The sequence below is a fragment of the Hyperoodon ampullatus genome (genome assembly GCF_949752795.1).
Source record: "Hyperoodon ampullatus genome assembly, chromosome: 19".
NCBI lineage: Eukaryota > Metazoa > Chordata > Mammalia > Artiodactyla > Ziphiidae > Hyperoodon > Hyperoodon ampullatus.
The window spans coordinates 13256749-13277934 of record NC_136932.1 but is presented as its reverse complement, the minus strand read 5'-3'; the positions used below and the strand labels follow the sequence as shown (position 1 = coordinate 13277934).

Below are 21186 nucleotides of genomic sequence, written 5' to 3'. Positions count from 1 at the left end.
GGCACAGAGGTTAAGAATCCGCCTGCCAATGCAGGGAACAAGGGTTCGAGTCCTGGTCTGGGAAGATCCCACATGCCGTGGAGCAGCTAAGCCCGTGCGCCACAACTACTGAGCCTGCGCTCTAGAGTCCGCGAGCCACAACTACTGAAGCCCATGTGCCCTGTAGCCCACGTGTCACAACTATTGAGCCCACGCACTCTAGGAACCATGCTCCGCAACAAAAGAAGCCACTGCAATGAGAAACCCGTGCACCGCAATGAGAGTAGCCGCTGCGAGAGAAAGCCCACCACACGCAGCAATGAAGACCCAACGCAGCCAAAAAAACAAAAACAAAACTATTTGTCTTGTTTTCAGATTTTCAAGTATTGTTACCAGAGAGTGGTATCAATAATAACTTGCAGACTTCGGGGCGGGGCCTGGACCTAGGCTGGGAGTGTGTCCCTGGGTGTGTTAAGGGGGGCTGTCCCCAACTCCTCAACCCCCTGTTTCAGAGTATGGTCCTGGGTGTTGGCTGTCAGGCCCCCACATGGGACCTCCCAGTCGTCTTGTTCATTCTCCTGCCAGCCGTGGGGGGTGGGCTCTCGTCCAGGGTTCATAGCCCAGGCAGGTGCCGGCCCTTCCGAGGGGACTCTGGGGTACTTCTGGCCACCGGGGCCCGGGTTGAATGAAATCGGAAGCTTTAATTCTGCTGAAACCTGATGTCTTTTAATGGTGTGTGGTTTAAAGAAAGGGCTCTTACAACATTTTAAAGTTGAAATGCTTGAATTGTTAGGAAAAAAAATTTTAAGTGGCTCAAATAATTTTAGCACAGTGTCCAGCCTTGGAGAGGCAGTTAGTAAAGTGACCTGACTTGGAAGTCCTTGGTTGAGTTCGGCTAAGTGGTGTGTAGTTTCAGCTTTCAGTTTATATCATGCTTCTTCGTTCATAAAAGTAACATATGTGCATATGATTATCAAACTTTGAAAATGCCTTTACTCAATAAAATAATTTTTGTCTCTTTTTTTTCCACTTTATTTTTTCATTAGGGCACTTTCCCTCATGGGATTGATATTTTGACCACAGCTGACTACTTTACTGTTGGTAACAGATCTAACTGTTTCCTGGTTATAAGGTAAGTTTTAATATTCATCATAAAGTATAATGATTTTGGGCTTCCCTGGTGGCGCAGTGGTTGAGGGTCTGTCTGCCGATGCAGGGGACATGGGTTTGTGCCCCGGTCCGGGAGGATCCCACATGCCGCGGAGTGGCTGGGCCCGTGAGCTATGGCCGCTGAGCCTGCGCGTCCGGAGCCTGTGCTCCGCAACGGGAGAGGCCACAACAGTGAGAGGCCCGCGTACCGCAAAAAAAAAAAAAAAAATATATATATATATATATATATATATATATGTATATATATGTGTATATATATAATGATTTCTTTGAGTCACAGATCGGTTTCCACCACTTGGTTTCTTCAGCCTGGAAGGTCCACTAAGAGTAAATTCATGTGTGGAAAGTTAAAAAAGGAATTGAAAACTGTTTTGAAACTTTTGTTTCAGATTGATTGGACAGAGTGCATAGTGTATGATTCTGTTTACATAAAACTTTGCAAAATGCAAATGAATCCAGAGGGACAGTAGCAGGTCAGGGGTGGCCTGGAGAAGGGGAGTGCAGGATCTGGTCCTGAGAAGGGTGCTCATGTTTTAAAGAGGTATTAAGCCTTTCAAGAGCAGTGCTGTGGTGGTTATTTTCCTCTTAAACCAGCCTGTTGCACTAGCTGTTTCGTTGAGAGCTTGGTCTTTCACAGAGAATTGCCACGAGCCAAAACTGTGCATTGCTTTCTGTATGGCCTCTGCTCTACTGGGGAGTTTCTCAGAATGAATTCTTAGATTGGTAGGGACTGTCCTTCTTTTTCTGTTTCAATAAAGCAGTGTTTCCCAAGTTGAAGTTATCTGTAGCTTGTTTATGAGATGAGTAAGAAAGAGGTATTTGAGAAATCAGGTCAAGGAATAAATATTTAACATCCCTAACTGTGGTTTGCAGAAATCACATCAAAACTTAATTTAAGTAAGTAAGTAGTGGGGCAGTGAGTCCACATGTCTTAGTTAACTCATTGCAACACTAATACAAGATGGGCATGATTTTATGAAGTGACTTATTTGCCTTAAATTGGGAGAGGAAACACGCCAGTGCTTTTTAAAATGGTTAACCATTATGGGTCTTAAGGGTAGATTCCCTAATACCCCTGCTCTGCAGACCATGCAGAAACTACATTTCTCCATAACCAGCGTGGACAGATTTTTTTTTGTTTTTTTTAATGTGGCATTTGGCCTCCTTCCCAGAAATAATCTTTGACCAAACACACTGTATTTTTAGCATCCTTTCCACCTTTCCTCAACATTTAGTGGTCTTCTGTGCCTTATCAGTTCATTCCTATTTTAATTCTGTTTCCTTTGATTGTTAATATTTGAGCATATATTTTACGTGGGGAATCTCTTACCTTTGCCCGAGTTTCATGGGTAAAAGAACTCGTAGTTTTTGGCCTTGGCATGCTTTTCTTGTGGCTGAGGTCTCTGAGCTGGTCTGCGTTTCTTAGATGGGCTGGCTCAGGGTCTGTCTTCCACAGAGGGTTCTGCACACTTCTGTGGATGAGAGGCAGTCTGTGAGGAGGGGTCCAGCAGTCATGGGGACCAGGGTCTGTGGCTGTACCCCATCACCACAGGGCGCTTGGGGGAGCTCTTCCCTTGCCCCAAGGCAGGGCCGACACCCAGGGTCCTGCTGTCAGCCTGGACGGCAGGGCAGAGGGAAAGGGGGCACGTGGCAGAGGGAACTGTGCCCAGGGAGCCTGGTGTGGGGTAGGGGACAGCCCTTCAGGGAAGGGTCCAAAATCAGCCTGGGGTGGTGGGGCTTCGAGCCAAAGTGGGGCCTTGGGTTGTCCTGAGGTCAGGGAACCAGGTTTGACGGTCAGATCTGCATTTTGAATATACCACTGTGACTGCGTTTTGGTAACTGGAAGCAAGGAGACAGTCAGGGCCCCCTTACAAGGTGGGGGATGATCAGAGGGTGGTCAGGGCCCCTCACAAGGTGTGAGACATGGTCAGGGGACAGCTAGGGCACAGGGTTGGGTCCTCTGGCGAGAGTGGGTGTGGTCAGGAGAGTGGAGGTGTTGGGGCACACCGTGAGGGAGAAAACGCCTGTGGGTTTTGGGGAAGGTCCGGAGCTCAGATTCACTGAACACGTGGGGCTCACAGCACGTCTGAGTGGACGCATGGGCCGATGTGCGGATGATTCTCCTGGAGATGGGAGTGTGCGACACACGGATGGGAATTGAAACACGTGGACGAAGACCATCAGGCGGGGGGGACCAGCATCGTCTTACCTCTACTTTTGACTCAGAGCTTTGTCACGGTGCTGGTGACACACAGGAAATTGCACGTATTTAACGTGTAGGTTCTGATCAGTGTTGACGGGCACAGATCTTTGTCACCACAATGCAGATAGAGACCCGTCTCCACAGGATTTCTGGGCGCCCCTTCTCCAGGCGCCGGTCTGTTCCTGTCACTCTGGGTCGTTGGGTGAATGGAGTCGCGTGGTGTGGGCTCTGGGTGCTGTTCTGGCCGCCTGCGCCCTGCCTGCTCTCTCGGGTGTGTCCTCCCTGCGTGAGTGCCCACGTGTTCCTAGTTCCCGCGTGTGATGAGCCACGTTTTCCCCTGTGAGGGACGTCTGGGGGTTTCCAGGTTAGGGCTTCGATCACCTTCGTGTGCACGTCTGTCTGTGGGCAGGTGCTTTCCTGTATCTGGTTAAACACCTGGGAGTGAAGTGGCTGGATCCTGATTGTTTTAAGAAACTGCCAGATGGCTTTCCAGAGTGGCTGCATCACTTTACCCTGTCCTTGCTAGCCCTTGGGGTGGTCAGTGGTTTTAATCGTAGCCATTCTGATGGATGTGCAGGAGGAGCTCATTAATTTGTGTTTTCCTAACGACTAATGACATTGAGCATCTTTTCATGGGCTTATTGGACAAATCTTTTGCCTGTTTATCTATTGGGTTGGTTGTTTTCTTCTTACTGAGACTTTGAGAATTCTTCCTATGTTCTGGATACAAATCCTTTTTCAGGTCCATGATCTGCAGATGTTTTCTCCTGGTCCGTGGCTTGTTCTTTCAGTGTCCTGTGTATTCCTAAGACAAAACCCTTTGTTAAAAATCAGCTTTATTTTTGTTCTCCTATTTCATTACATATGGTTTACATACAGTAAAATTCACTAGTTTAAAATGTGGGTTTTGACAGATGTGTAACCACTGCTGCAGTCAACACTGGGAATGTTTCTGTCGCTCCAGAAAGTTCCCTCATGCCCTGGCCCTGACAGCCTCTGAGCTGCCTTCTGTCACTGGAGGTGACCTTTTCTAGAACTTGTAGGACAGTCACGTGGTGTGCGGGCTCTTGTCACTGTATGTCATCGTTCATCCATGCTCCTCGGTAGCGGTCCACCGGGTGGACTGCAGCTTGTCTCCCACTCACCACCTGGTGGTCGTCCGAGCCCCTTGGCTTTGGATGTGTGCATATGGGTGGTACTTCTATTTGCCCAGCTGTTTTCTGCTGTGACATAACGAGCAGTCGTGAGCAATTTTTATTGGTTTGTCTTCTTGCAGTTGTAAATTTCCTTAACAGATTGCTGGCACCACAACACTGTGCCTCCTTCTGGAGAAGCATTTGGTCACATTTTGCTTTCTAGAAGTTTGCTTTCCAGTCATTTTGCACGTTCCTGTCCCACGAGTTCTTCAAACTCAGGAAACCTCAGAGTGAACTTGCTCTCTTATTTCCTAACTCGGTGAAGAGCATGCCATCCACCTCATAGCTCAGTTTTGCTTCTCCTTCTCTAATTCCCCACGTCCGGTTGGTGACCTAGTTTTGTCACTCTTGGATCCCTAACAGCCCTCAAACGTTCACTCTGCTTGTCCGGTCAGCTGTCACCGTAGGCCAGCTCTCACCGTCCTGTACACTTGCAGAGCCTCCACGACCCCACCTCCGTCACTTGTCTGAGTGCAGAATGGAGCGCTTTCTCTTTGTCACACCACCACCCTGCCTCCCGGCCCCCAGCAGGCCGTGCATCCTCCTTGGCTCACCTAACCCAGTCCTCCGCCCTGTGGTGGACGCCCCTCTTGGTTTGCACTTGGCTGCCATGCAGACTGAGTGCTCAGTAAGTGCTGAGCGCTGCCTGGGCTGGCAGCGCCAGCAGTGCATCTTCTCCAAGGTCAGCCGCTAGTTGGTGCCAAAGCTTGGACTAGAACTCAGGTGGCCGACCTCTGTTTGGTTGTTTTTCTTTGAGGCCACTGTTTTCTCTGCCTGCGTCTCTGGAAGCTTTGGAGGCTCAGGATGCCGGCCTGGGGTGGGTCTATCTGTTGGGTGGGCCAGGGGCCTGTAGGTTATATGGGACCAGGAATTGTGTCTTGCCTCCATTTCTGACAGCTTCAACAGCTTGTCTGCTGTCCTCACTTTTCTGTTTTCTTCTTCTGACTCTCTCTCAAGCGGTTTCATCATCTTTAGGGGGGCTCTCAATCCACCTCGCTGCTGGTGAAGCCTCTGCCTTTCTTCCTGTCACGCCCAGAGCAAAGATTTTCCCTGACTCGACTCTCCCAGACCTCACACCGATTCTCCCTTCTTGGCCTTCTGTGCCATCCCCTCTGTCTCTCAGCCTCCGTGTAACACGTGGGTGGTGGTCAGGTCCATGGTGGGGTTATGTGGATGGTGTGGCAGGTTCAGACAATATTTGTAAGCAATTGGGTGTTTTAGGGGCATGAAGTATAAAAGTGCATATTTTGGAATAAGTGATACATGTTTGTGGTATAAAATTCAGAAGGTACAGGGGGTGTTTAGGGAAAACCAGTGCATCTCACCTCTCCTTCCAGGCACCTGGTTCTACCCTGGGGGTCCCTGTTGGCCCCAGTTCCTTGTGTCTTCTAGAGAGATTTGGTTCATATCATGCCTGTGGGTGTGTCGACTTCCTTCTGTCCACGCTGAGTGGTGGCACACAGTGCACAAGGTTGGAACCCCTGAAGTGCTCATCTTCAGAGGCTTGGTCAAGTACAGGCACACCTTGGGGATATTGTGGGTTCGGGGCCAGACCACCGTAATAAAGCGAGTATCACATTAAAGTGAGTTGCATGAATTTTTTGGTTTCCCCGTGCGTATGAGAGGTATCTTAACACTGTACTGTAGCCTGTTAGGTGTGCAATAGCATTATGTCTAAAAAAAACAATGTACATGCCTTAATTTAAAAATGCTTTATTGCTCAGCAGTGCTAACCATCATCTGAGCCTTCAGCGAGTCACAGTAGTAACATGAGAAATCACTGTTCACATATCACCATAACACATATAATAATAATATTGAAAAAGTTTGAAATGTTGCAAAAATTACCAGAATGTGACACAGACACAAAGCGAGCAAATGCTGCTGGAAAATGGTGCCGACGTGCTCGATGCAGTGTTGCCACAAATCATCAATTTGTAAAATATGCAGCATCTGTGAAGCGCAGTAAAACGAGGTCTGCCTGCAGTGATAACGATGAGCTCTTAGCAGTAGGGAGGCAGCTCTGTGTGTCCTGTTACATACAGCAGAACGTATACACTGTATGCTGCCTGTGACGTCCTGCGTCTTGGAGAGCCTTCCATATCTGGACATGGAGTGTGACCTGTAGATCTCCCTTCCTGGCCATTGGCTTCTGTCCAGTCTTTTGCTGTTATAAGCGATGTGAAGTGAATATTCTTGTATATATCACTTCTCACCTGTGTGGTTATATCTCAGTGAATTAACAGAAGTGGAATTGCTAGACTAAAGGGCATTACATTTTCAATTTCCTGGGCAGTGCCACTTGCTGTCTCTAGAGGCTGTGCCAAGACGCTGTCCCCAGCAGTGTCTCTGTACGCTTCTAGAGCCTTCCAGCAGCAGCTGTCAACCCCTCTGACTTTGGCAGTTTGACAGATGGACAAAAGTTTCCTTTCCATTTCCCATAGAATAAGGCTGAATGTTTGAGCTGCATCTTCTTTCTTTTCTGTAAACTTTAATTATTTTTCTACTAGGTGATGGCATTTTCTTATTGATTTGGAAGAACTCCATTATACAGAAGGCTCTTGTTTGTGATAGCAGTTGCAGATATTTTTGATTTTGTTTATGGTGTGTTTTTCCTGATAGCATTTTTCTCTTTTGGTTGAGTGTTTGAATGTACCAGTCTCTTCTTTTTTGGCTTCTGGGTTTTGAGTCATAATTAGAAAGCCCTGTCCCACTTGGAGATTATTTTTTTTAATTCTCCTGTGGTATTTTCAGGAGACGTAACTCTTACTTTTAAGGCATAATTATGCTCCATCAGCTGTCCTCATATGAAGCGTACAGTTCAGCGAGTGCTGGCAGCACACACACCTGGATGACCAGCGCCGTCACTGAGATATGGAGGGCTCAGCACCTTGGCTCCAGGCGCCGCCCGTAGCTTGCTGATGCCTTTTGTAGAATGTCACACGAGTGGAGTCAGAAAGGATGGACGCCTGTGCCTGGCTCCTTTCTCTCAGCACAGTGGTTTCTGAGAGTCATGCTTGTTGTGTGTGTTGGTAGCTTGTTCCTCTTTGTTGCTGAGCTGTCTTGAGTCTGTGGCTGTTCTGCAGTTTATCTGTTAGTCCATCTGTTATAGACATTTAGGTTGTTTTGTGTTTTGGGCTGCGATGAATGAAGCTGCTTAAACATTTGTTTAGAAGTCTTTTTGTGGATGTATATATCTTCATTTCTTTTGGATACATACTTATAAAGGGATTTCTGTATATTTATAAGAAACTGCCGAACTGTTTTTGAAAGTGGTCGTACCATTTTACGTTCTCATAAGTAGTGTGTGAGTTCCTGTTCCTCCACATTCTCACCGTCTCTGAATATTGTTTTTTCCAGCATGTTTATTGCCGGCTTTCCTGAATACACACAACCAATGATAGACCACCTGGTTACCATGAAGATAAACCATTGGGATGGGTAGGTTTTGTGTTTTTATGTTTGCCTAATTACCTTATCTGTCAAATAAGAATTCTTATTTTTTCCCAAAGGAGAGATTAAATTGAGCTTGTAAGCCTTGAGTATATTGTCTAATTGTAGATTTCTTTTTTTTCAGTTTATATACATATATATTATATATTTTACCATTTAAACTTTTAATTTTATATTGGAGTATAGCTGATTAACAATGTTGTGATAGTTCAGGTGCACAGCAGAGCGACTCAGCCATACATACATATGTATGCATCCTCCTCAAACTCCCCTCCCATCTCGGTAGATTTCATATTTTAAAGTAACTTCTGACAAGTAACGTAAGTTCCAGTCTTCATGCCTGATGTGTTGGTTAATGGTCTACCTCCAGTTTTACTTCTGGAGACCTCAGTGAAGTCTGCTGGGTGTGGAAACTTTCCCGTGTCATGGAGGGCGGGTAGCCTCCTGAGGGCGAGGACCTTCGGCTGTGGGATCTGCCTCATCTGCTCTGCGGCCAGGGCATCCCAGCTCGAGTCCGATCCATGTGGCCGCTTAGCCGTCTTCTCCATCCTTCCTGGAGCCAGGCAGGCCTGTAGCTTTTTCGTGATCACGAAGCAGCTTCAAGGTGTCTTAGCATTTCCAGCAGTTAAACGTGTCCCTTCAGAGGGGAGGGCCAGTGTGTAACCCAGAGCGGGTATCAGTGCTTCTGGCAGCCCCTCTGGGAGGATGGCTTATTTTCTCTTGGGAGGCTCGGTATGGCTGCCGGTGCTCTGGCCGTGGTCTGAGGGACACAAACGCCAAGTAGCTTCTTCAGGTTCTACGTCCGGAACCCCAACTTACAGCGGGTGTTAGTTGCAGTCAATAGGACATTTAAAACCAAAGTTGCAACTGTGTCATCCATGGTGTTAGACTAAAGTTCTGAGCTATTGAAATCTCCAGCTGTTGTCGAAATGTTTATTTCTTCTTTCAATTCTGTCAGGTTTCCTTCACATATTTTGGGTGGCACTCTCTGCTTAGGTGCAATTACATTTCTAACTTTTGTATCTTCCAGATGTATTGACCCTTTATTGTTATGAAATGGCCCTTTTTGTTTCACGTTAGATTTCTTGTCTTAAAGTGTAATTTGATATTATTATGGCTGAAGGGTCGGCAAGCTTTTTCTTTGAAGGGCCAGAGAGTAAACATTTTAGGTCACTGTCCCATGTATTTTATTGTTTTTTTCTTTTCTAAGATTTATTATTTATTTATTTCATTTATTTTTGTCTGTGTCGGGTCTTAGTTGCGGCACGCAGGATCTTTGCTGAGGCATGCAGGATCTTTTGTTGGGGGGCGCAGGCTCTTCGTTCTGGTGTGCAGGCTTCTCTCTAGTTGTGGTGTGCGGGTTTTCTCTTCTCTAATTGTGGTGCACGGGCTCCAGGGCACACGGCCTCTGTAGTTGTGGCGGGTTCCAGGACGAGTGCTCTGTGGTCTGCGGCTTGCGGGCTCTCTAGTTGAGGTGTGCGAGCTCAGTAGTAGTGGCGCACGGGCTTAGTTGCCCTGCTGGCATGTGGGATCTTAGTTCCCTGACCAGGGATCGAACCCGCATCCCCTGCATTGCAAGGAGGGTTCTTTACCACTGGACCACCAGGGAATCCCCTGTTTTTTTCTTTTTAAGCCCTTTAAAAATGTGAAAACCATTCGAAGCTGGGGCCTTACAAAAAGAGGCCTCTCACAGCCACTGTTGTCCAGCACCCTTGTCTGTGTGTCATGGGGATGGCAGATGGTCCCGCCTTTACATCCAGCCTGGCAGCGTCTGCCTTTTGTTTGAGGGTTTCAGTCCTTGCACATCTGAAGTGGTTATTAATTTATACCTGTCATTTTGCTATATGGTTTCTATTTTTTTCTTTTTTGTTGTTGTTAATTTTATTTAAAACATTCTTTGTGGAAATACTCTGTTTAGTATAAGCTCTAAAAACCTGAAGTTTCCAGGATGCATGAATCACAGAATGGAGGGGAAATTGCAGTCAGATTTGAAGGTCCTCACAATAACACCTGCTCACATTTGGGATTCTCATATGTTGGGATTCACAGAGCATGATTATGACCTGATTTTCTTATGATTCTTCAGAGATGGAGATATTTCTGCCTTTCTCTGTTTTTGGCCTGGATTACATCCATGAGGAGATATCAGCTAAAAGTTCATAAATAGGGTCTCTTCAATTTCCTGTGAATACATGGCTTGTAGAAAATGGGGAGCCTTAGAGAATTTTTTACAGACATTCTTTTTTTTTTTTTTTTTTTTTTTTTTTTTTTTTTTTTTTTTGCGGTATGTGGGCCTCTCACTGTTGTGGCCTCTCCCGTTGCGGAGCACAGGCTCCGGACACGCAGGCTCAATGGCCATGGCTCATGGGCCAAGCCGCTCCGCGGCATGTGGGATCCTCCCAGACCGGGGCACGAACCCGTGTCCCCTGCATCGGCAGGCGGACTCTCAACCACTGCGCCACCAGGGAAGCCCTTACAGACATTCTTTAGTGGTGTATTTATACCTTCACTAGTATAGGTATTCTATTATACTTTTAATAGTATATACTTTTGAGAAGTATTATCCATTATTTTGGGTTTCTTTTTAAACATTTTCTGATAAACAACAAGCTCCTACAGTATAGCACAGGGAACTATATTTAATATCCTGTGATAAACCATAATGGGAAAGAATGTGGAAAAGAATATATATGTATAACTGAATCACTCTGCTGTACAGAAATTAACACATTGTAAATCAACTATAATTCAATAAAATTAAAAAAATTTTTCTGATACTTAGACATACTCACCCCAAATAACTTATGTATCAAAATAAACATAATTAAAAATATTTTGACTGTGGTAAAATACATGTAATATTTATCTTAATCATTTTTAGTGTAGAGTTCAGTTAAGTACATTCCCCTTGCTGTACAACCAACTTTTTCATCTTGCAAAACTGAAACTCTGTCCCGGTTAATCATCGACTCTTCCTCCCCTTGGCAGCCCCCATTCTCCTGTCTGTCTCTGAATGTGACTCCTCTAGGAATCTCATGTGGAATCCTACAGGATTTGTCCTTCTGTGACTGGCTGATTCCACTTAACATACTGTCCTCCAAGGTTCATCTGTGTTGTAGCATGTGTCAGAATTTCCTTCCTTTTTGAGGCTGAACAATATTCGATTGTATATACATGCCACATCTTCTTAATCCATTCATCCGTCCATGGATACTTGGGTTGCTTCCACATTTTAGCTATTGTGAGTAATGCTGCTATGAATATGGGTGTATAAATATCTCTTCGAGACCCTGCTTTCAGTTTTTTGGGTATATACCCAGAAGTGGGATTGTTAGCTTAAATAGTAATTTTATTTTTAATCTCAAAAGCCATACTGTTTTTCATAATGGCTGTACCATTTAACATTCCCACCAGCAATGCACAAGGATTCCAATTTCTGCAAATCCTCACCAGTACTTGTTATTTTCTTTCTTTCTTTTTTTTTTTTTTAAATAGTGTCGATCTTAATGGGTGTGGGGTGTGAGATGGTATTTCATTGTGGTTTTGATTTGCATTTCCCTAATGATTAGTGACGTTGAGCATCTTTTCATATGCTTGTTGGCTACTTGTATATCATATTTGGAGAAATAGTTTAAGTCCTTTGCCCATTTTAAAATGCAGTTACTTGGTTTTCGTTGTTGTTGGGTTGTAAGAGTTTTTTATATATTCTGGATGTTAGTACCTTATCAGATACATGATTTGCAAATATTTCCTCCCATTCTGTAGGTTGCCTTTTCACTCTGTTGATTGTATCCTTTGATATGCAGAAGTTTAACATTTTAACGTAGTCCAGTTTACCTATTATCAGTGTATATAGTTTTACTTTTGCCTGTGCTTTTGGTGTTACATCCAAGAAAACATTGCCAAATCTAATGTCATGAAGCTTTTCCCCTGCGTTTTCTTCTAAGAGTTTTATAGTTTGAGGTCTGACATTTAGATGGTAAATATAATATTTTTAAATACAGAAAGCTTATCCTCAAAGTGCACTAATTTGAGGATAAGTGTAACTAAGCCTGTTAGAATAGCTGCCTCCTTGGCAACTGTGGGGCTTTATCTGCTCTGAGACCTGATCACTCAGCCTTCAGAAGTGGCTTCCTGAATGGGCTCTTAGCACATGAGACCTCCCTGCCTTGAAGAGCTGGCTGTTTTCTGTTGGAAGCAGACCCCTAAGCTGGTCTGGAGGCATCGAGAGGCCCGGACATACACAGGAGGGGAAGGATCTCCTGCCCCAGCATCCACTTTCATCCTCCAAGTGCTTCTCTCTGGTGCTTGTGTACTTGGAACATATAATGATCAAACTGCAGATGCCCCCTTTTGCATGTTTCTTCTTTAATATCGTTATCATGTTCTGTCTTGTTCTGTAGTCCTCCTAATTATTATTTTAAGGAAATGACTACTTCCTGTTCTGTCTGGAGCTCTTGGCAGTGCCCTCCTGACTTTTAGTGCTGGGACAGGGCTGGGGGGGCATGGGGGAGGGCGTCAGCTTCACAAGTCACCCTCAAGGTTTGATCAGACCTGTCTGGCCCCTGGCAGGTTCAGGAGGGAACTCGGCTTCATTAACCTGTCCTGGGGTCGTCCTTCTGTTCTGTGTGTTGAGAATATAACAAATGTGCCTTGATTGGAAATGTTTGCACTGATGTGATATATGCCTCCTGTTTATTAGCTTGAGCCTCACGAGCTTCCCTCATTTAGCCCTCGATCTTCCCAGTGGTGGTTTCACAGGCTCCCCAGTACTCGTGTCCTCTGCGTCCCTTGGGGTGCAGGAGGTTGGAGACATACTTTGCCATCCAGCACCGTGCAGATGGCAGCTGTGTCCTGACAGGGACTTGCATGTAGTGCCTCCTCTTGATGAAGTCTCTCTCCCTCATTTGTTATGAGCAGAGGTTCTTACTCGCTTGTTAGTTTGTGTTTGCTTTCATAGTGTTTGACTAAGTGGCCCGTTGACAGCTCCCATGCACTGTCCTCTCTATAATTAAATAAAGCCAGAATCCTCGAAATGAAGGACTAACAGTGTTCTCTGCCCCGCCCCCCAGGGCCATCAGGGAGCTGTCGGCCAAGGCACTGCGGAACCTGGCTCAGCGAGCACCTGAGTACAGCACCCGTCATGGTAGGTGCTCCTCCTCACACTTGCACATGCGTGTGCACCACGGACACATGCACAAACACGCAGCAGGAAGCCCCGGAGGCCCCCTCACTGATTTCAAGGGCTGGGGGTTTCTCTCTTGCTGAGAAGGGTTTGAAGAACTGGTCTGTGCTTCATCAGGGACAGAACACAAACCAGGTGCCATGGCCTCTGGGAGCACAGGTGCTGTGACCACTGAGGTGTGTGTGTCCCCAGGAGCTACAGGATTCCTGCGCCATCCCAGCAGGAATTGATGGATCTGCTGTACACTGTGTGTTTCAGAACTAGCCTTAAAACAACAAGTGAAGTAACTCATAATATAACATATTAAACAGTGAGCTGCTTCCTGGGGCTGCAGTGGATTTGCTGACTTCCTGGGCTAGGCCTGAGCGCACTTTACTCAAGAACAGAACAGCCAGTCTGAACTGATGACACGCCCTTATCATTAAGGAAAGAACCCGTATATGTTCCATCGTGTTTTTTCTACTTGGAATAAGTAGGCATCTGATTTTAATTTAGGGAACAATACACAAATTTCTCCACATTATACTTATTCCCACTGACATTTATTAGAGAAGTAACTATTGGTTGGATCATGGTTCTTCATTTGGAGTTACTGGTTTTAATCACACACTCTGGGATTTTTTTTTTTTTTTTTGCAGTATGTGGGCCTCTCACTGTTGTGGCCTCTCCCGTTGCGGAGCACAGGCTCCGGACGTGCAGGCTCAATGGCCATGGCTCACGGGCCTAGCTGCCCCGCGGCACGTGGGATCCTCCCGGACCGGGGCACAAACCCGCGTCCCCTGCATCAGCAGGCGGACTCCCAACCACTGCGCCACCAGGGAAGCCCCAACACTCTGGGATTTTAAATGAAGATTTGGGGCATGTTACCTCCTAAGGGCCCTTTCAGCTTCGTGGTCTGTTAATTAAGCTTAATGTCAGGAATCTCACCTGGTGTTTACTTTCCTTTTATGATAATTCTGCTGTCTGAATGAAGGGGACACTTTTTTCCCATTTCAAGAGTGCTGACCGCCCCAGGATAAGGGATTTCCCTGATTCTTAAACACTGACCGCTACCAGCTGCCACGTCTGAGCGCCTTTGTGGGCCCTGTCCTGGCAAGGACGCTGTGGCCTCTGCCTGGCTGTGATTGTGGTTCCCCCTGGCTGATGGGGCTGGTGGAGCGGAGCCGCTGTGGGTGCGGCTCCTTGTCTGCGCTCCCTGCCAGGCTTCAGGACTGACTTTGCTTTCTGTCCCCAGAGCACAGGCTTGGAGGCTTCCTCTGCTCAGACCAGGAGAGGGCAGGCTCCAGGCTGAGGCACCGTGTGTTGGCTGTAGGTCCTGCAGCCCGGCCTCTGTCCTCCCTGCCCCCCAGGCAGAGCCCCGGCAGCCCCTGAACAGCAGGAAAGACCTGGAAAACAGTCTGTTTTCCTTCTTCCCTGCTGTCTGTTCTCACCCTGGGTCACCACCCTGTGTCCGGAGCCCTGAAGAGCATGTGCTGTTTGGGGGCAAGTGTCATCCTCGTTCACATTCCTGCTCGCTGCCCTTGTGTCCGCTGACGAAGTCTGGCATGTCAGAGACTTTAGTTTAGCCTTGGTTGTGAGATCATGATCCTGACAGAGAGAACTGAGTGGGTTTGTTTCTCCCCTGGATCCTGAACCCTCGCGTCTGTCACCCTGTGTGCATCTCCCATGTGTCCTTTGCAGTTTTCCCGCGTCTGCTGTCGATGACACAGAGTCCAGACCTACACACTCGGCACGGGGCTGTGCTCGCCTGCGCAGAGGTCACCCACAGCCTGTACACACTGGCCGTGCAACAGGGCAGGTAGGAGCTGGGTCACAGCTGGGGCCCTGTCCACGCGCCCCTTCCTTTGTGCCGGCGGCATGGTCTCCAGGGGCCCTGTGCTCCTGACAACATCTGTCAGTGGCCCCCTGTCCTCTCTGGGGGACCCCACCTCTCTGGGCTTCTCCTGTCACCTCGCTCTTTCTGAGGTAAACAGATTGTAAAAGCAAAGACACGTTTTCAGAGTTTGTGTTGAGTAGCTCGTATATTCAGTATTCTTTGTTCATTTATCACTTTCAATAATTTAAATACCAGAGAATATAAATTTAAAAGTGTCTACCAGGAGCCTTTTCTGCTGGCTCAGTTAGTATAAATAACAGTAGACACGCAGCGTGGGGTTGCTGAGAAGGTCCGAATGTTGAGAATGTTTTGTGAAGCAGCTGCTTCGTCTTCCTACTTGACTTTCCAACTGACTTTTCCTCAAAGGCAAAAGCTCACAGCACACTGTGATGTCTGTGCTGTGGTTCTTGGACTCCAGCTTGGGGAAAACTGTATTTTAAGTGGCTTCCTGTCCTTCGAGGTGATTTCCTGGGGACACAGTGATAGCAGGTCTGAGTTGACCCTGCTTCTCTCCCACAGTCCGTTTGAATGACATCTGTGAGGGGGTGAAGTGGCACCTGTGGGCTTGGCCAAGGACCTGGTATTTATGGAATCCTCTCCTGGTGCAGCTGTGCAGGACTCACCTAATCCCCTGGCAGTGCGTGTGACAACACGTTTCCCCCCAGGGAAGGCCAGAGAGACCGGCCCCTGGGGGTTTTTTGGGGGCTGGTCGTGTGGGTTCTCTACATGCCATGAACCCAAATCCCAGACTCCCAGAAGAAATCAGGTTTCAGCATAAGCCATGTGGTTTGTGCAGACAGTCTGGGCAGTTAGGGAATGGGGAGAGCCCTCCCGAGATCCAGGTTTCTGGGTGCCGAGCAGGCCTGTCCAGGGCGGCAGTGAGGCTGCTGGCTGCAGGGCCCTGACCGCAGCCTCAGCCACTGTACTCTTTTCCAAAGCAAGTCACGGGGCACTTGGGAGCTGGGCTGCTCCCCGTCCCGGGGCCGCAGATGCTTCCCAAACATGGGGTCCCCGCTCTCAAGCAGGCACCTCATCACAGCCCTGTCTCTATTGTCTGCTAACCGCTGACTGAGAAGGTCTTCCATCTGCCCCCTTGAGTGGATGTACCTTCAGGGATGCCCCTGCAGGTGCTTGTGGGCTGGGAGCTGGCGGGCCACCAGGCCTGCATGCGTGTCTCCCTGACACTGTCCCAGGACCTCACACGTTGTGTTTGAACTCCCGCAGGCCTGTCTCGGACTTCCTAGACGAGAAGACCGTGCAGGGCCTGAAGCAGATCCACCAACAGGTCAGTGTGCAGCCCCTGGGGCGCCCCTCTTCTAGGTCTCCTGGTACCTGGGGCCTGCCTGCCCCCAAGCCCTCCCTGCTCCTCAGCCCCAGGTGAAGCCCTGAGGGTCAGTCCTGGGGCTGTGGTGTAAACCCTTGGGGTGAGCTCGGGCTCTTCTGTGTGGCCAGGTGTCCTCCGCTGGACATTGCAGAACACCCGCCTTTCATCTAGTCCTGCTGTGCAGCCTGGCCACCCTCCTCGCTCGGGGCGTGTCCTCACGCAAGGGCGGCTGTGCAGTGGCACACAGAACAAGCACGAAGGCCTTGCACCCCCAGCTGTGCCTCCACGGTGGGGAACCCCGAGTCTGAAGTCACACCCAGGGTTTGTGTATGCACTTCTCTGGGGAGGAGGTGTGTGCTTTTTTCTGGGTTTTTGAGATTCTCAACGGCTTCTGTGAGTCAAAATTGGTGAAGTATGAACTGTAGGTCTTAATGTTATAGGATAACCTGGAAGTCACTCTTGAGATGTTAAACGGCTTTACCGTTTGTCGTTCAGAGTAGAGTTTTGTTTCCTTTAAGATTTAGCTCTTCATGTAATAATTCACCGTTTTGACGTCTTTCCCTCCTCAGCCCGTTGGTACTGTTAACTTTCTTTTCCATTCTGGCAAAACCGTACCATCTGTTTAGGTGCATTTCTCACCTTTAGAGTGGAGTCTGGTGCTCACCTGACACTGTCAAGCCGGGCTGACGCCATGTGACGCAGGAGGCGGTTCAGTGCGGGGACCGTCCCCCGTCCTCGGTTTCCTTTTTCTGTAGAGCCTGGGTAATAGTGGAACCTACTTGCTTGAGTTTCTGTGAGAATTAAAGAATGCGTTCGGAGAGTTGAGTGGAGGTGCTGGCACAGCATGAACTTTCAGTGAGTGGTGGCTGGGATGGTAGTTAGTGGTGATGCTGTGAATTGCTTCTCTGAGTTCCTGGCAAGGAGAAGGACCGTTAGAGTTAGTTTACTGCCTGAGGGGCCGTCGGCGGGGGCAGGTCCGGGTATCCAGGCCCCCCTCACTGGCTGGCAACACTCTTCCTCCCCTCTCTGACCCTTGGTTTCTCTTCCAGGTGAGGGAAGGAGGGATCTGGGCTGTTGTGAGGATTAAATGTGGTAATGCACAGTGGGTCTTAGTGAGGGAGGAGGGGCTTGTTAGTGAGGTGCTCTTGAAGAGTGGAGGGGCTCCATCAGCCGCTCCTGGGAAACGCCCACCTGTGTGTTTCTTTTTGTTATCCTTTTGATGCTTGTTATATACCTGCTGTGTTATTTTTTAAATCCTAGTAATTTAAATAACTAAGTAACTTTCAATTCTTTATTTTTAGCTTTATGATCGTCAGTTATACAGGTAAGCTTTACACACCTGAAGTTTTATGTTTTGTGTAGAAAATATTGGGCCCCTAGTCACGGGTGTCTCCCGAGTGGTCCTGGCCAAGTTGTCTGTGCTTATCCTATTTGAGGGGGTGAAGAGCCATGAAAGGCCTGGTTGGATTCTGAGCTTCACTGACGACGTGGTGAGAAGCTTGCTCATTTGACTGTGGAGTCTGACGGGGCTGGTGGCTGTGGACAGTCCCGCTGCAGCAGCGGCACCGCCTGGATCTGCCTTCTGCCCTTTGCAGTGGGTCCTCTCCACCCTGGTGGCTGTGGTCTGCCCTCTGAATGTCATGTGGATAGAACCATTCTGTGGAGCCTTGGGGTCTGGTCTTTGTCACCGAGCGTGCTGTTTCTGAGATTCACCGTGTGGTCGGCATACAGCGGTGTGTTCTTTTGTACTGCTGTGTGGTGGTCGGTGGCGTGTGTGCTCGGTGTGTTTATCCGCTCACCAGGTGATGGGCGTCTGGGTTGTTCCAGCTTTTGGCTTCTTCGGGATAAAGCTTCTGTGAACATTGGCGTACGAGTCTTGGTGTGGACGTGTTGCTGGGTCATGTGGTGCAGTGTGTCTCAGGGGTCCCCGTCAGTGCTGGGTGTGGGCAGCCTTAAGCGGGGGCTGATCCTTGGGTGTGGGGTAGCTCATCACCACTTTAGTTTGCATACCTGGGGCCTGGTGACCTTGACACCTCCTGTGTGGACTGGCTGTTCTCCCTCTTCTGTGAAGTGACTGTTCAGATCTTTTGCTCATAAAAAAAATCTCATGCTCTGTAGTCTTCTTACCAAGCTGTCAGCACTCTTGTCATGTTCTGGACGCGAGCTCTTTGTAGACAGGTGATTTGCCAGAATTTTCTCCCAGACTGTGGCTTGCATCTCATTTTTCTTGTGTTTTAATGTAAAACGGTGCAGGGCAGTGGACGTCAGCCTGTTCTTGTTTGACGTGTTCTCATTTTGGCCGCTCTCCCTGCCTCCAGCTTTCCTGGCAGCCCAGGGTCTGCTGTGACCTCCCCGCCCAGGGTGGCTGGGGCCACACGGGGGCTTCTCTCAGAGGTTGCTTAGGTGACCTCACAGTTAGCTGACGTCACCCTCTGCTGATTTGGATCTGATCTCAGTCAGTGCTTATAATTTAAACTTGATCTTCTTTAAGTCTGCGTCCCCTGCCTTACTTCAGAATCCCTTTTCGGGACGAGTCTGCCCGTGTTCAGGTTGCTCACTGATGGTCAGACCTGGCCACCTCTCGGACCCCCTTGCGACCAAGTGGGCGCGTAGGTGCAAGCGGCTCCTCCGCATCCTGCAGCGCCTCCAGGATGCGGGCCGCGTCTGTGTCAGGACCCTCCGTGGCCTCTGTGGCCTACGTGGTCGGTGTGGAGACGGGCCGAGGTCTCAGGGCTTTTTGGTGGTGTCTGTTCCCCGTTTAACTGTCCTTCCCTTAGGGGCATCCTGCAGGTGATAAACTCTGCTGAGTGAGGCTCCTCCTGGGTGGGTGGAGCCTGGTGTAGACCTGAACCAATGGGCGTGGCTCTGCCTCCCGGTTCCTGCGTCCTGGATGGAGGCCTGGAGGGGGTTCCCATGGGGAGGCCCGTGGGCTGCTCTTGGCTGTTCCACTGATGCTGCTGCTTTTCATCTGTTTTAACAGAAAGAAAGGAGCGACTCACTTCCCCTTACATAAAAACATGTTCAGGGCTTCCCTGGTGGCGCAGTGGTTGAGAATCCGCCTGCCGATGCAGGGGACATGGGTTCGTGCCCCGGTCTGGGAAGATCCCACATGCTGCGGAGCGGCTAGGCCCGTGAGCCATGGCCGCTGAGCCTGCGCGTCCGGAGCCTGTGCTCCGCAACGGGAGAGGCCACAACAGTGAGAGGCCCGCATACCGCAAAAAAAAAAAAAAAAAAAAAAAAAACATGTTCATTTGTTTCTGGTGAAATGGCTTGAACTCCACGGGACTAACCAGGGATGAGGCAGGCAGTGAGCTGTGTGCGGAGGGCCACCGACCACCCCAGGGCCATTGTGCTTATGTTGTGTGCGGCTTTCTTTGGAGCTGAAGGCTTCTGATGAAATCCGTTAGCATCTTATAAATTCCAAATGCACATCTGCTCTTTGCCTTTGAATTTTCTTTTCTAGTGATAAATCTCAAAAATAAATAGAAAATAACCCCATTCAGTGAGGCCAGTGTAGGAAGATAATGCACGTGGCCTCTGGTGCAACAGGGGCCCTCTGGGTGGGACGGGCCTGGGTGCCTCAGCAGTGTTTGTTCACGAAGTGTGACTCTCACACAGGTCTTGGCCAGAGGCCCTGGCAGTGACCACAGAAGGAGGGGGTCACATGGCCCCACAGGACCAGGCCAGAAGGCTCTTGCCGGGGCTTGAATGTGAGGCGTCCAGTCCTTCTGACCTTGTAGATCCAGCTTAGCCCCATTATTTCCTTGGACTATTTTCTTATTGTGAGTTTGGGGGTCCCCAAGACCACCTTCAGGCTCAGTGGCTTGCTGGTGGAAGGACTGAGAACTCAGCAGAGCCATTATGCTTGTGGTTATGGCTTATTGCAGCAAAAGGATACAGATTAAAATCAGCAACATAAAAGGCCTGCAGGACAGAGTCCAGGATAGACCAGGCACCAGCTTCCTGGGTCCCTTCCCTATGGAGTCATGCTGAATCCTCCCTGTGGCCACTCGTGACACATGCACAGCTATTGCCACCCACGGAGGGTCTCCACCACCCCCACCTCCCCCTGCCTCCGGGCCTTGGTGTCCAGGGTTTCCACTGGGTTGAGCTGATTCCCTGTAACCTGAGGCCTCACCATAGATGGCACCAGCGTAGACCTTCCAGCAGGGCCCCCGGCCCAGGTAAACAGAGGATCCTGTCAGGCAGAACCTTCTAGGGGCTGGGAAGTGACCTCCCACATCTGGGACAAAGCGCCAGACCCATCCTTCCTTGGCCCTCACCTCCAGGAAGCGGCCTTGGCTGTGGAAATAAATCCTCTGTCCTTGAAGGGACCCCTTAGGTCTGCCTAGTGCTAGAGCCGTGTGTCCCATGTGTCCCTCTGCACCGGCAAAAGGATCAGAGCATCCTGTAGGTTCTGACAAGCTGATGGGGCTGCCCCGTGACACCCTGGGGTGGTCAGTGCTGGCTGGCCGTGTGGGATTGTGCTGGGAGGACCTCTGTGTGCAGTGAGAGCTCTGAGCACTCGCTGTGTCCAGCAGGTTGGAAGGAAAATTCCCTGTTGGGAGGGGCAGGAGGGTGAGGACTCCCGGCCAGGCCGCCTGGTGCTCCTGTCTCGCTGGAAATGCATGAACTCTCAAACCCAGCAAGTGCTTCCCGTCCGCAGGCCTGGAGTGCCCTGGGGAGCCCTCATTGAATTTCTTGTGACACTTGAGTTCATGGCAGCCTCATTGCTTGTGATAGCCGCCTCCCAGTCTCTGCATGTCACCTGGCAGTGTCAGGCCCTCCTGCAGGAGTGGT

At 49.0% G+C, this 21186-nt stretch overlaps 1 protein-coding gene across 1 annotated transcript in view; it reads left to right on the top strand.

Annotated features, from left to right (window-relative positions):
• The window catches only part of TBCD (tubulin folding cofactor D), a gene marked incomplete at its 5' end in the record, with an annotated part of 177289 nt that overhangs the window by 117480 nt on the left and 38623 nt on the right, over positions 1-21186 (top strand). Inside the window, 6 exons of the mRNA XM_079724650.1 lie at positions 1026-1111; positions 7909-7989; positions 13074-13147; positions 14867-14984; positions 16287-16347; positions 17688-17710. Of these exons, the coding sequence (XP_079580776.1) occupies positions 1026-1111; positions 7909-7989; positions 13074-13147; positions 14867-14984; positions 16287-16347; positions 17688-17710 (443 nt within the window). The remainder of the gene's footprint in view (positions 1-1025; positions 1112-7908; positions 7990-13073; positions 13148-14866; positions 14985-16286; positions 16348-17687; positions 17711-21186) is intronic.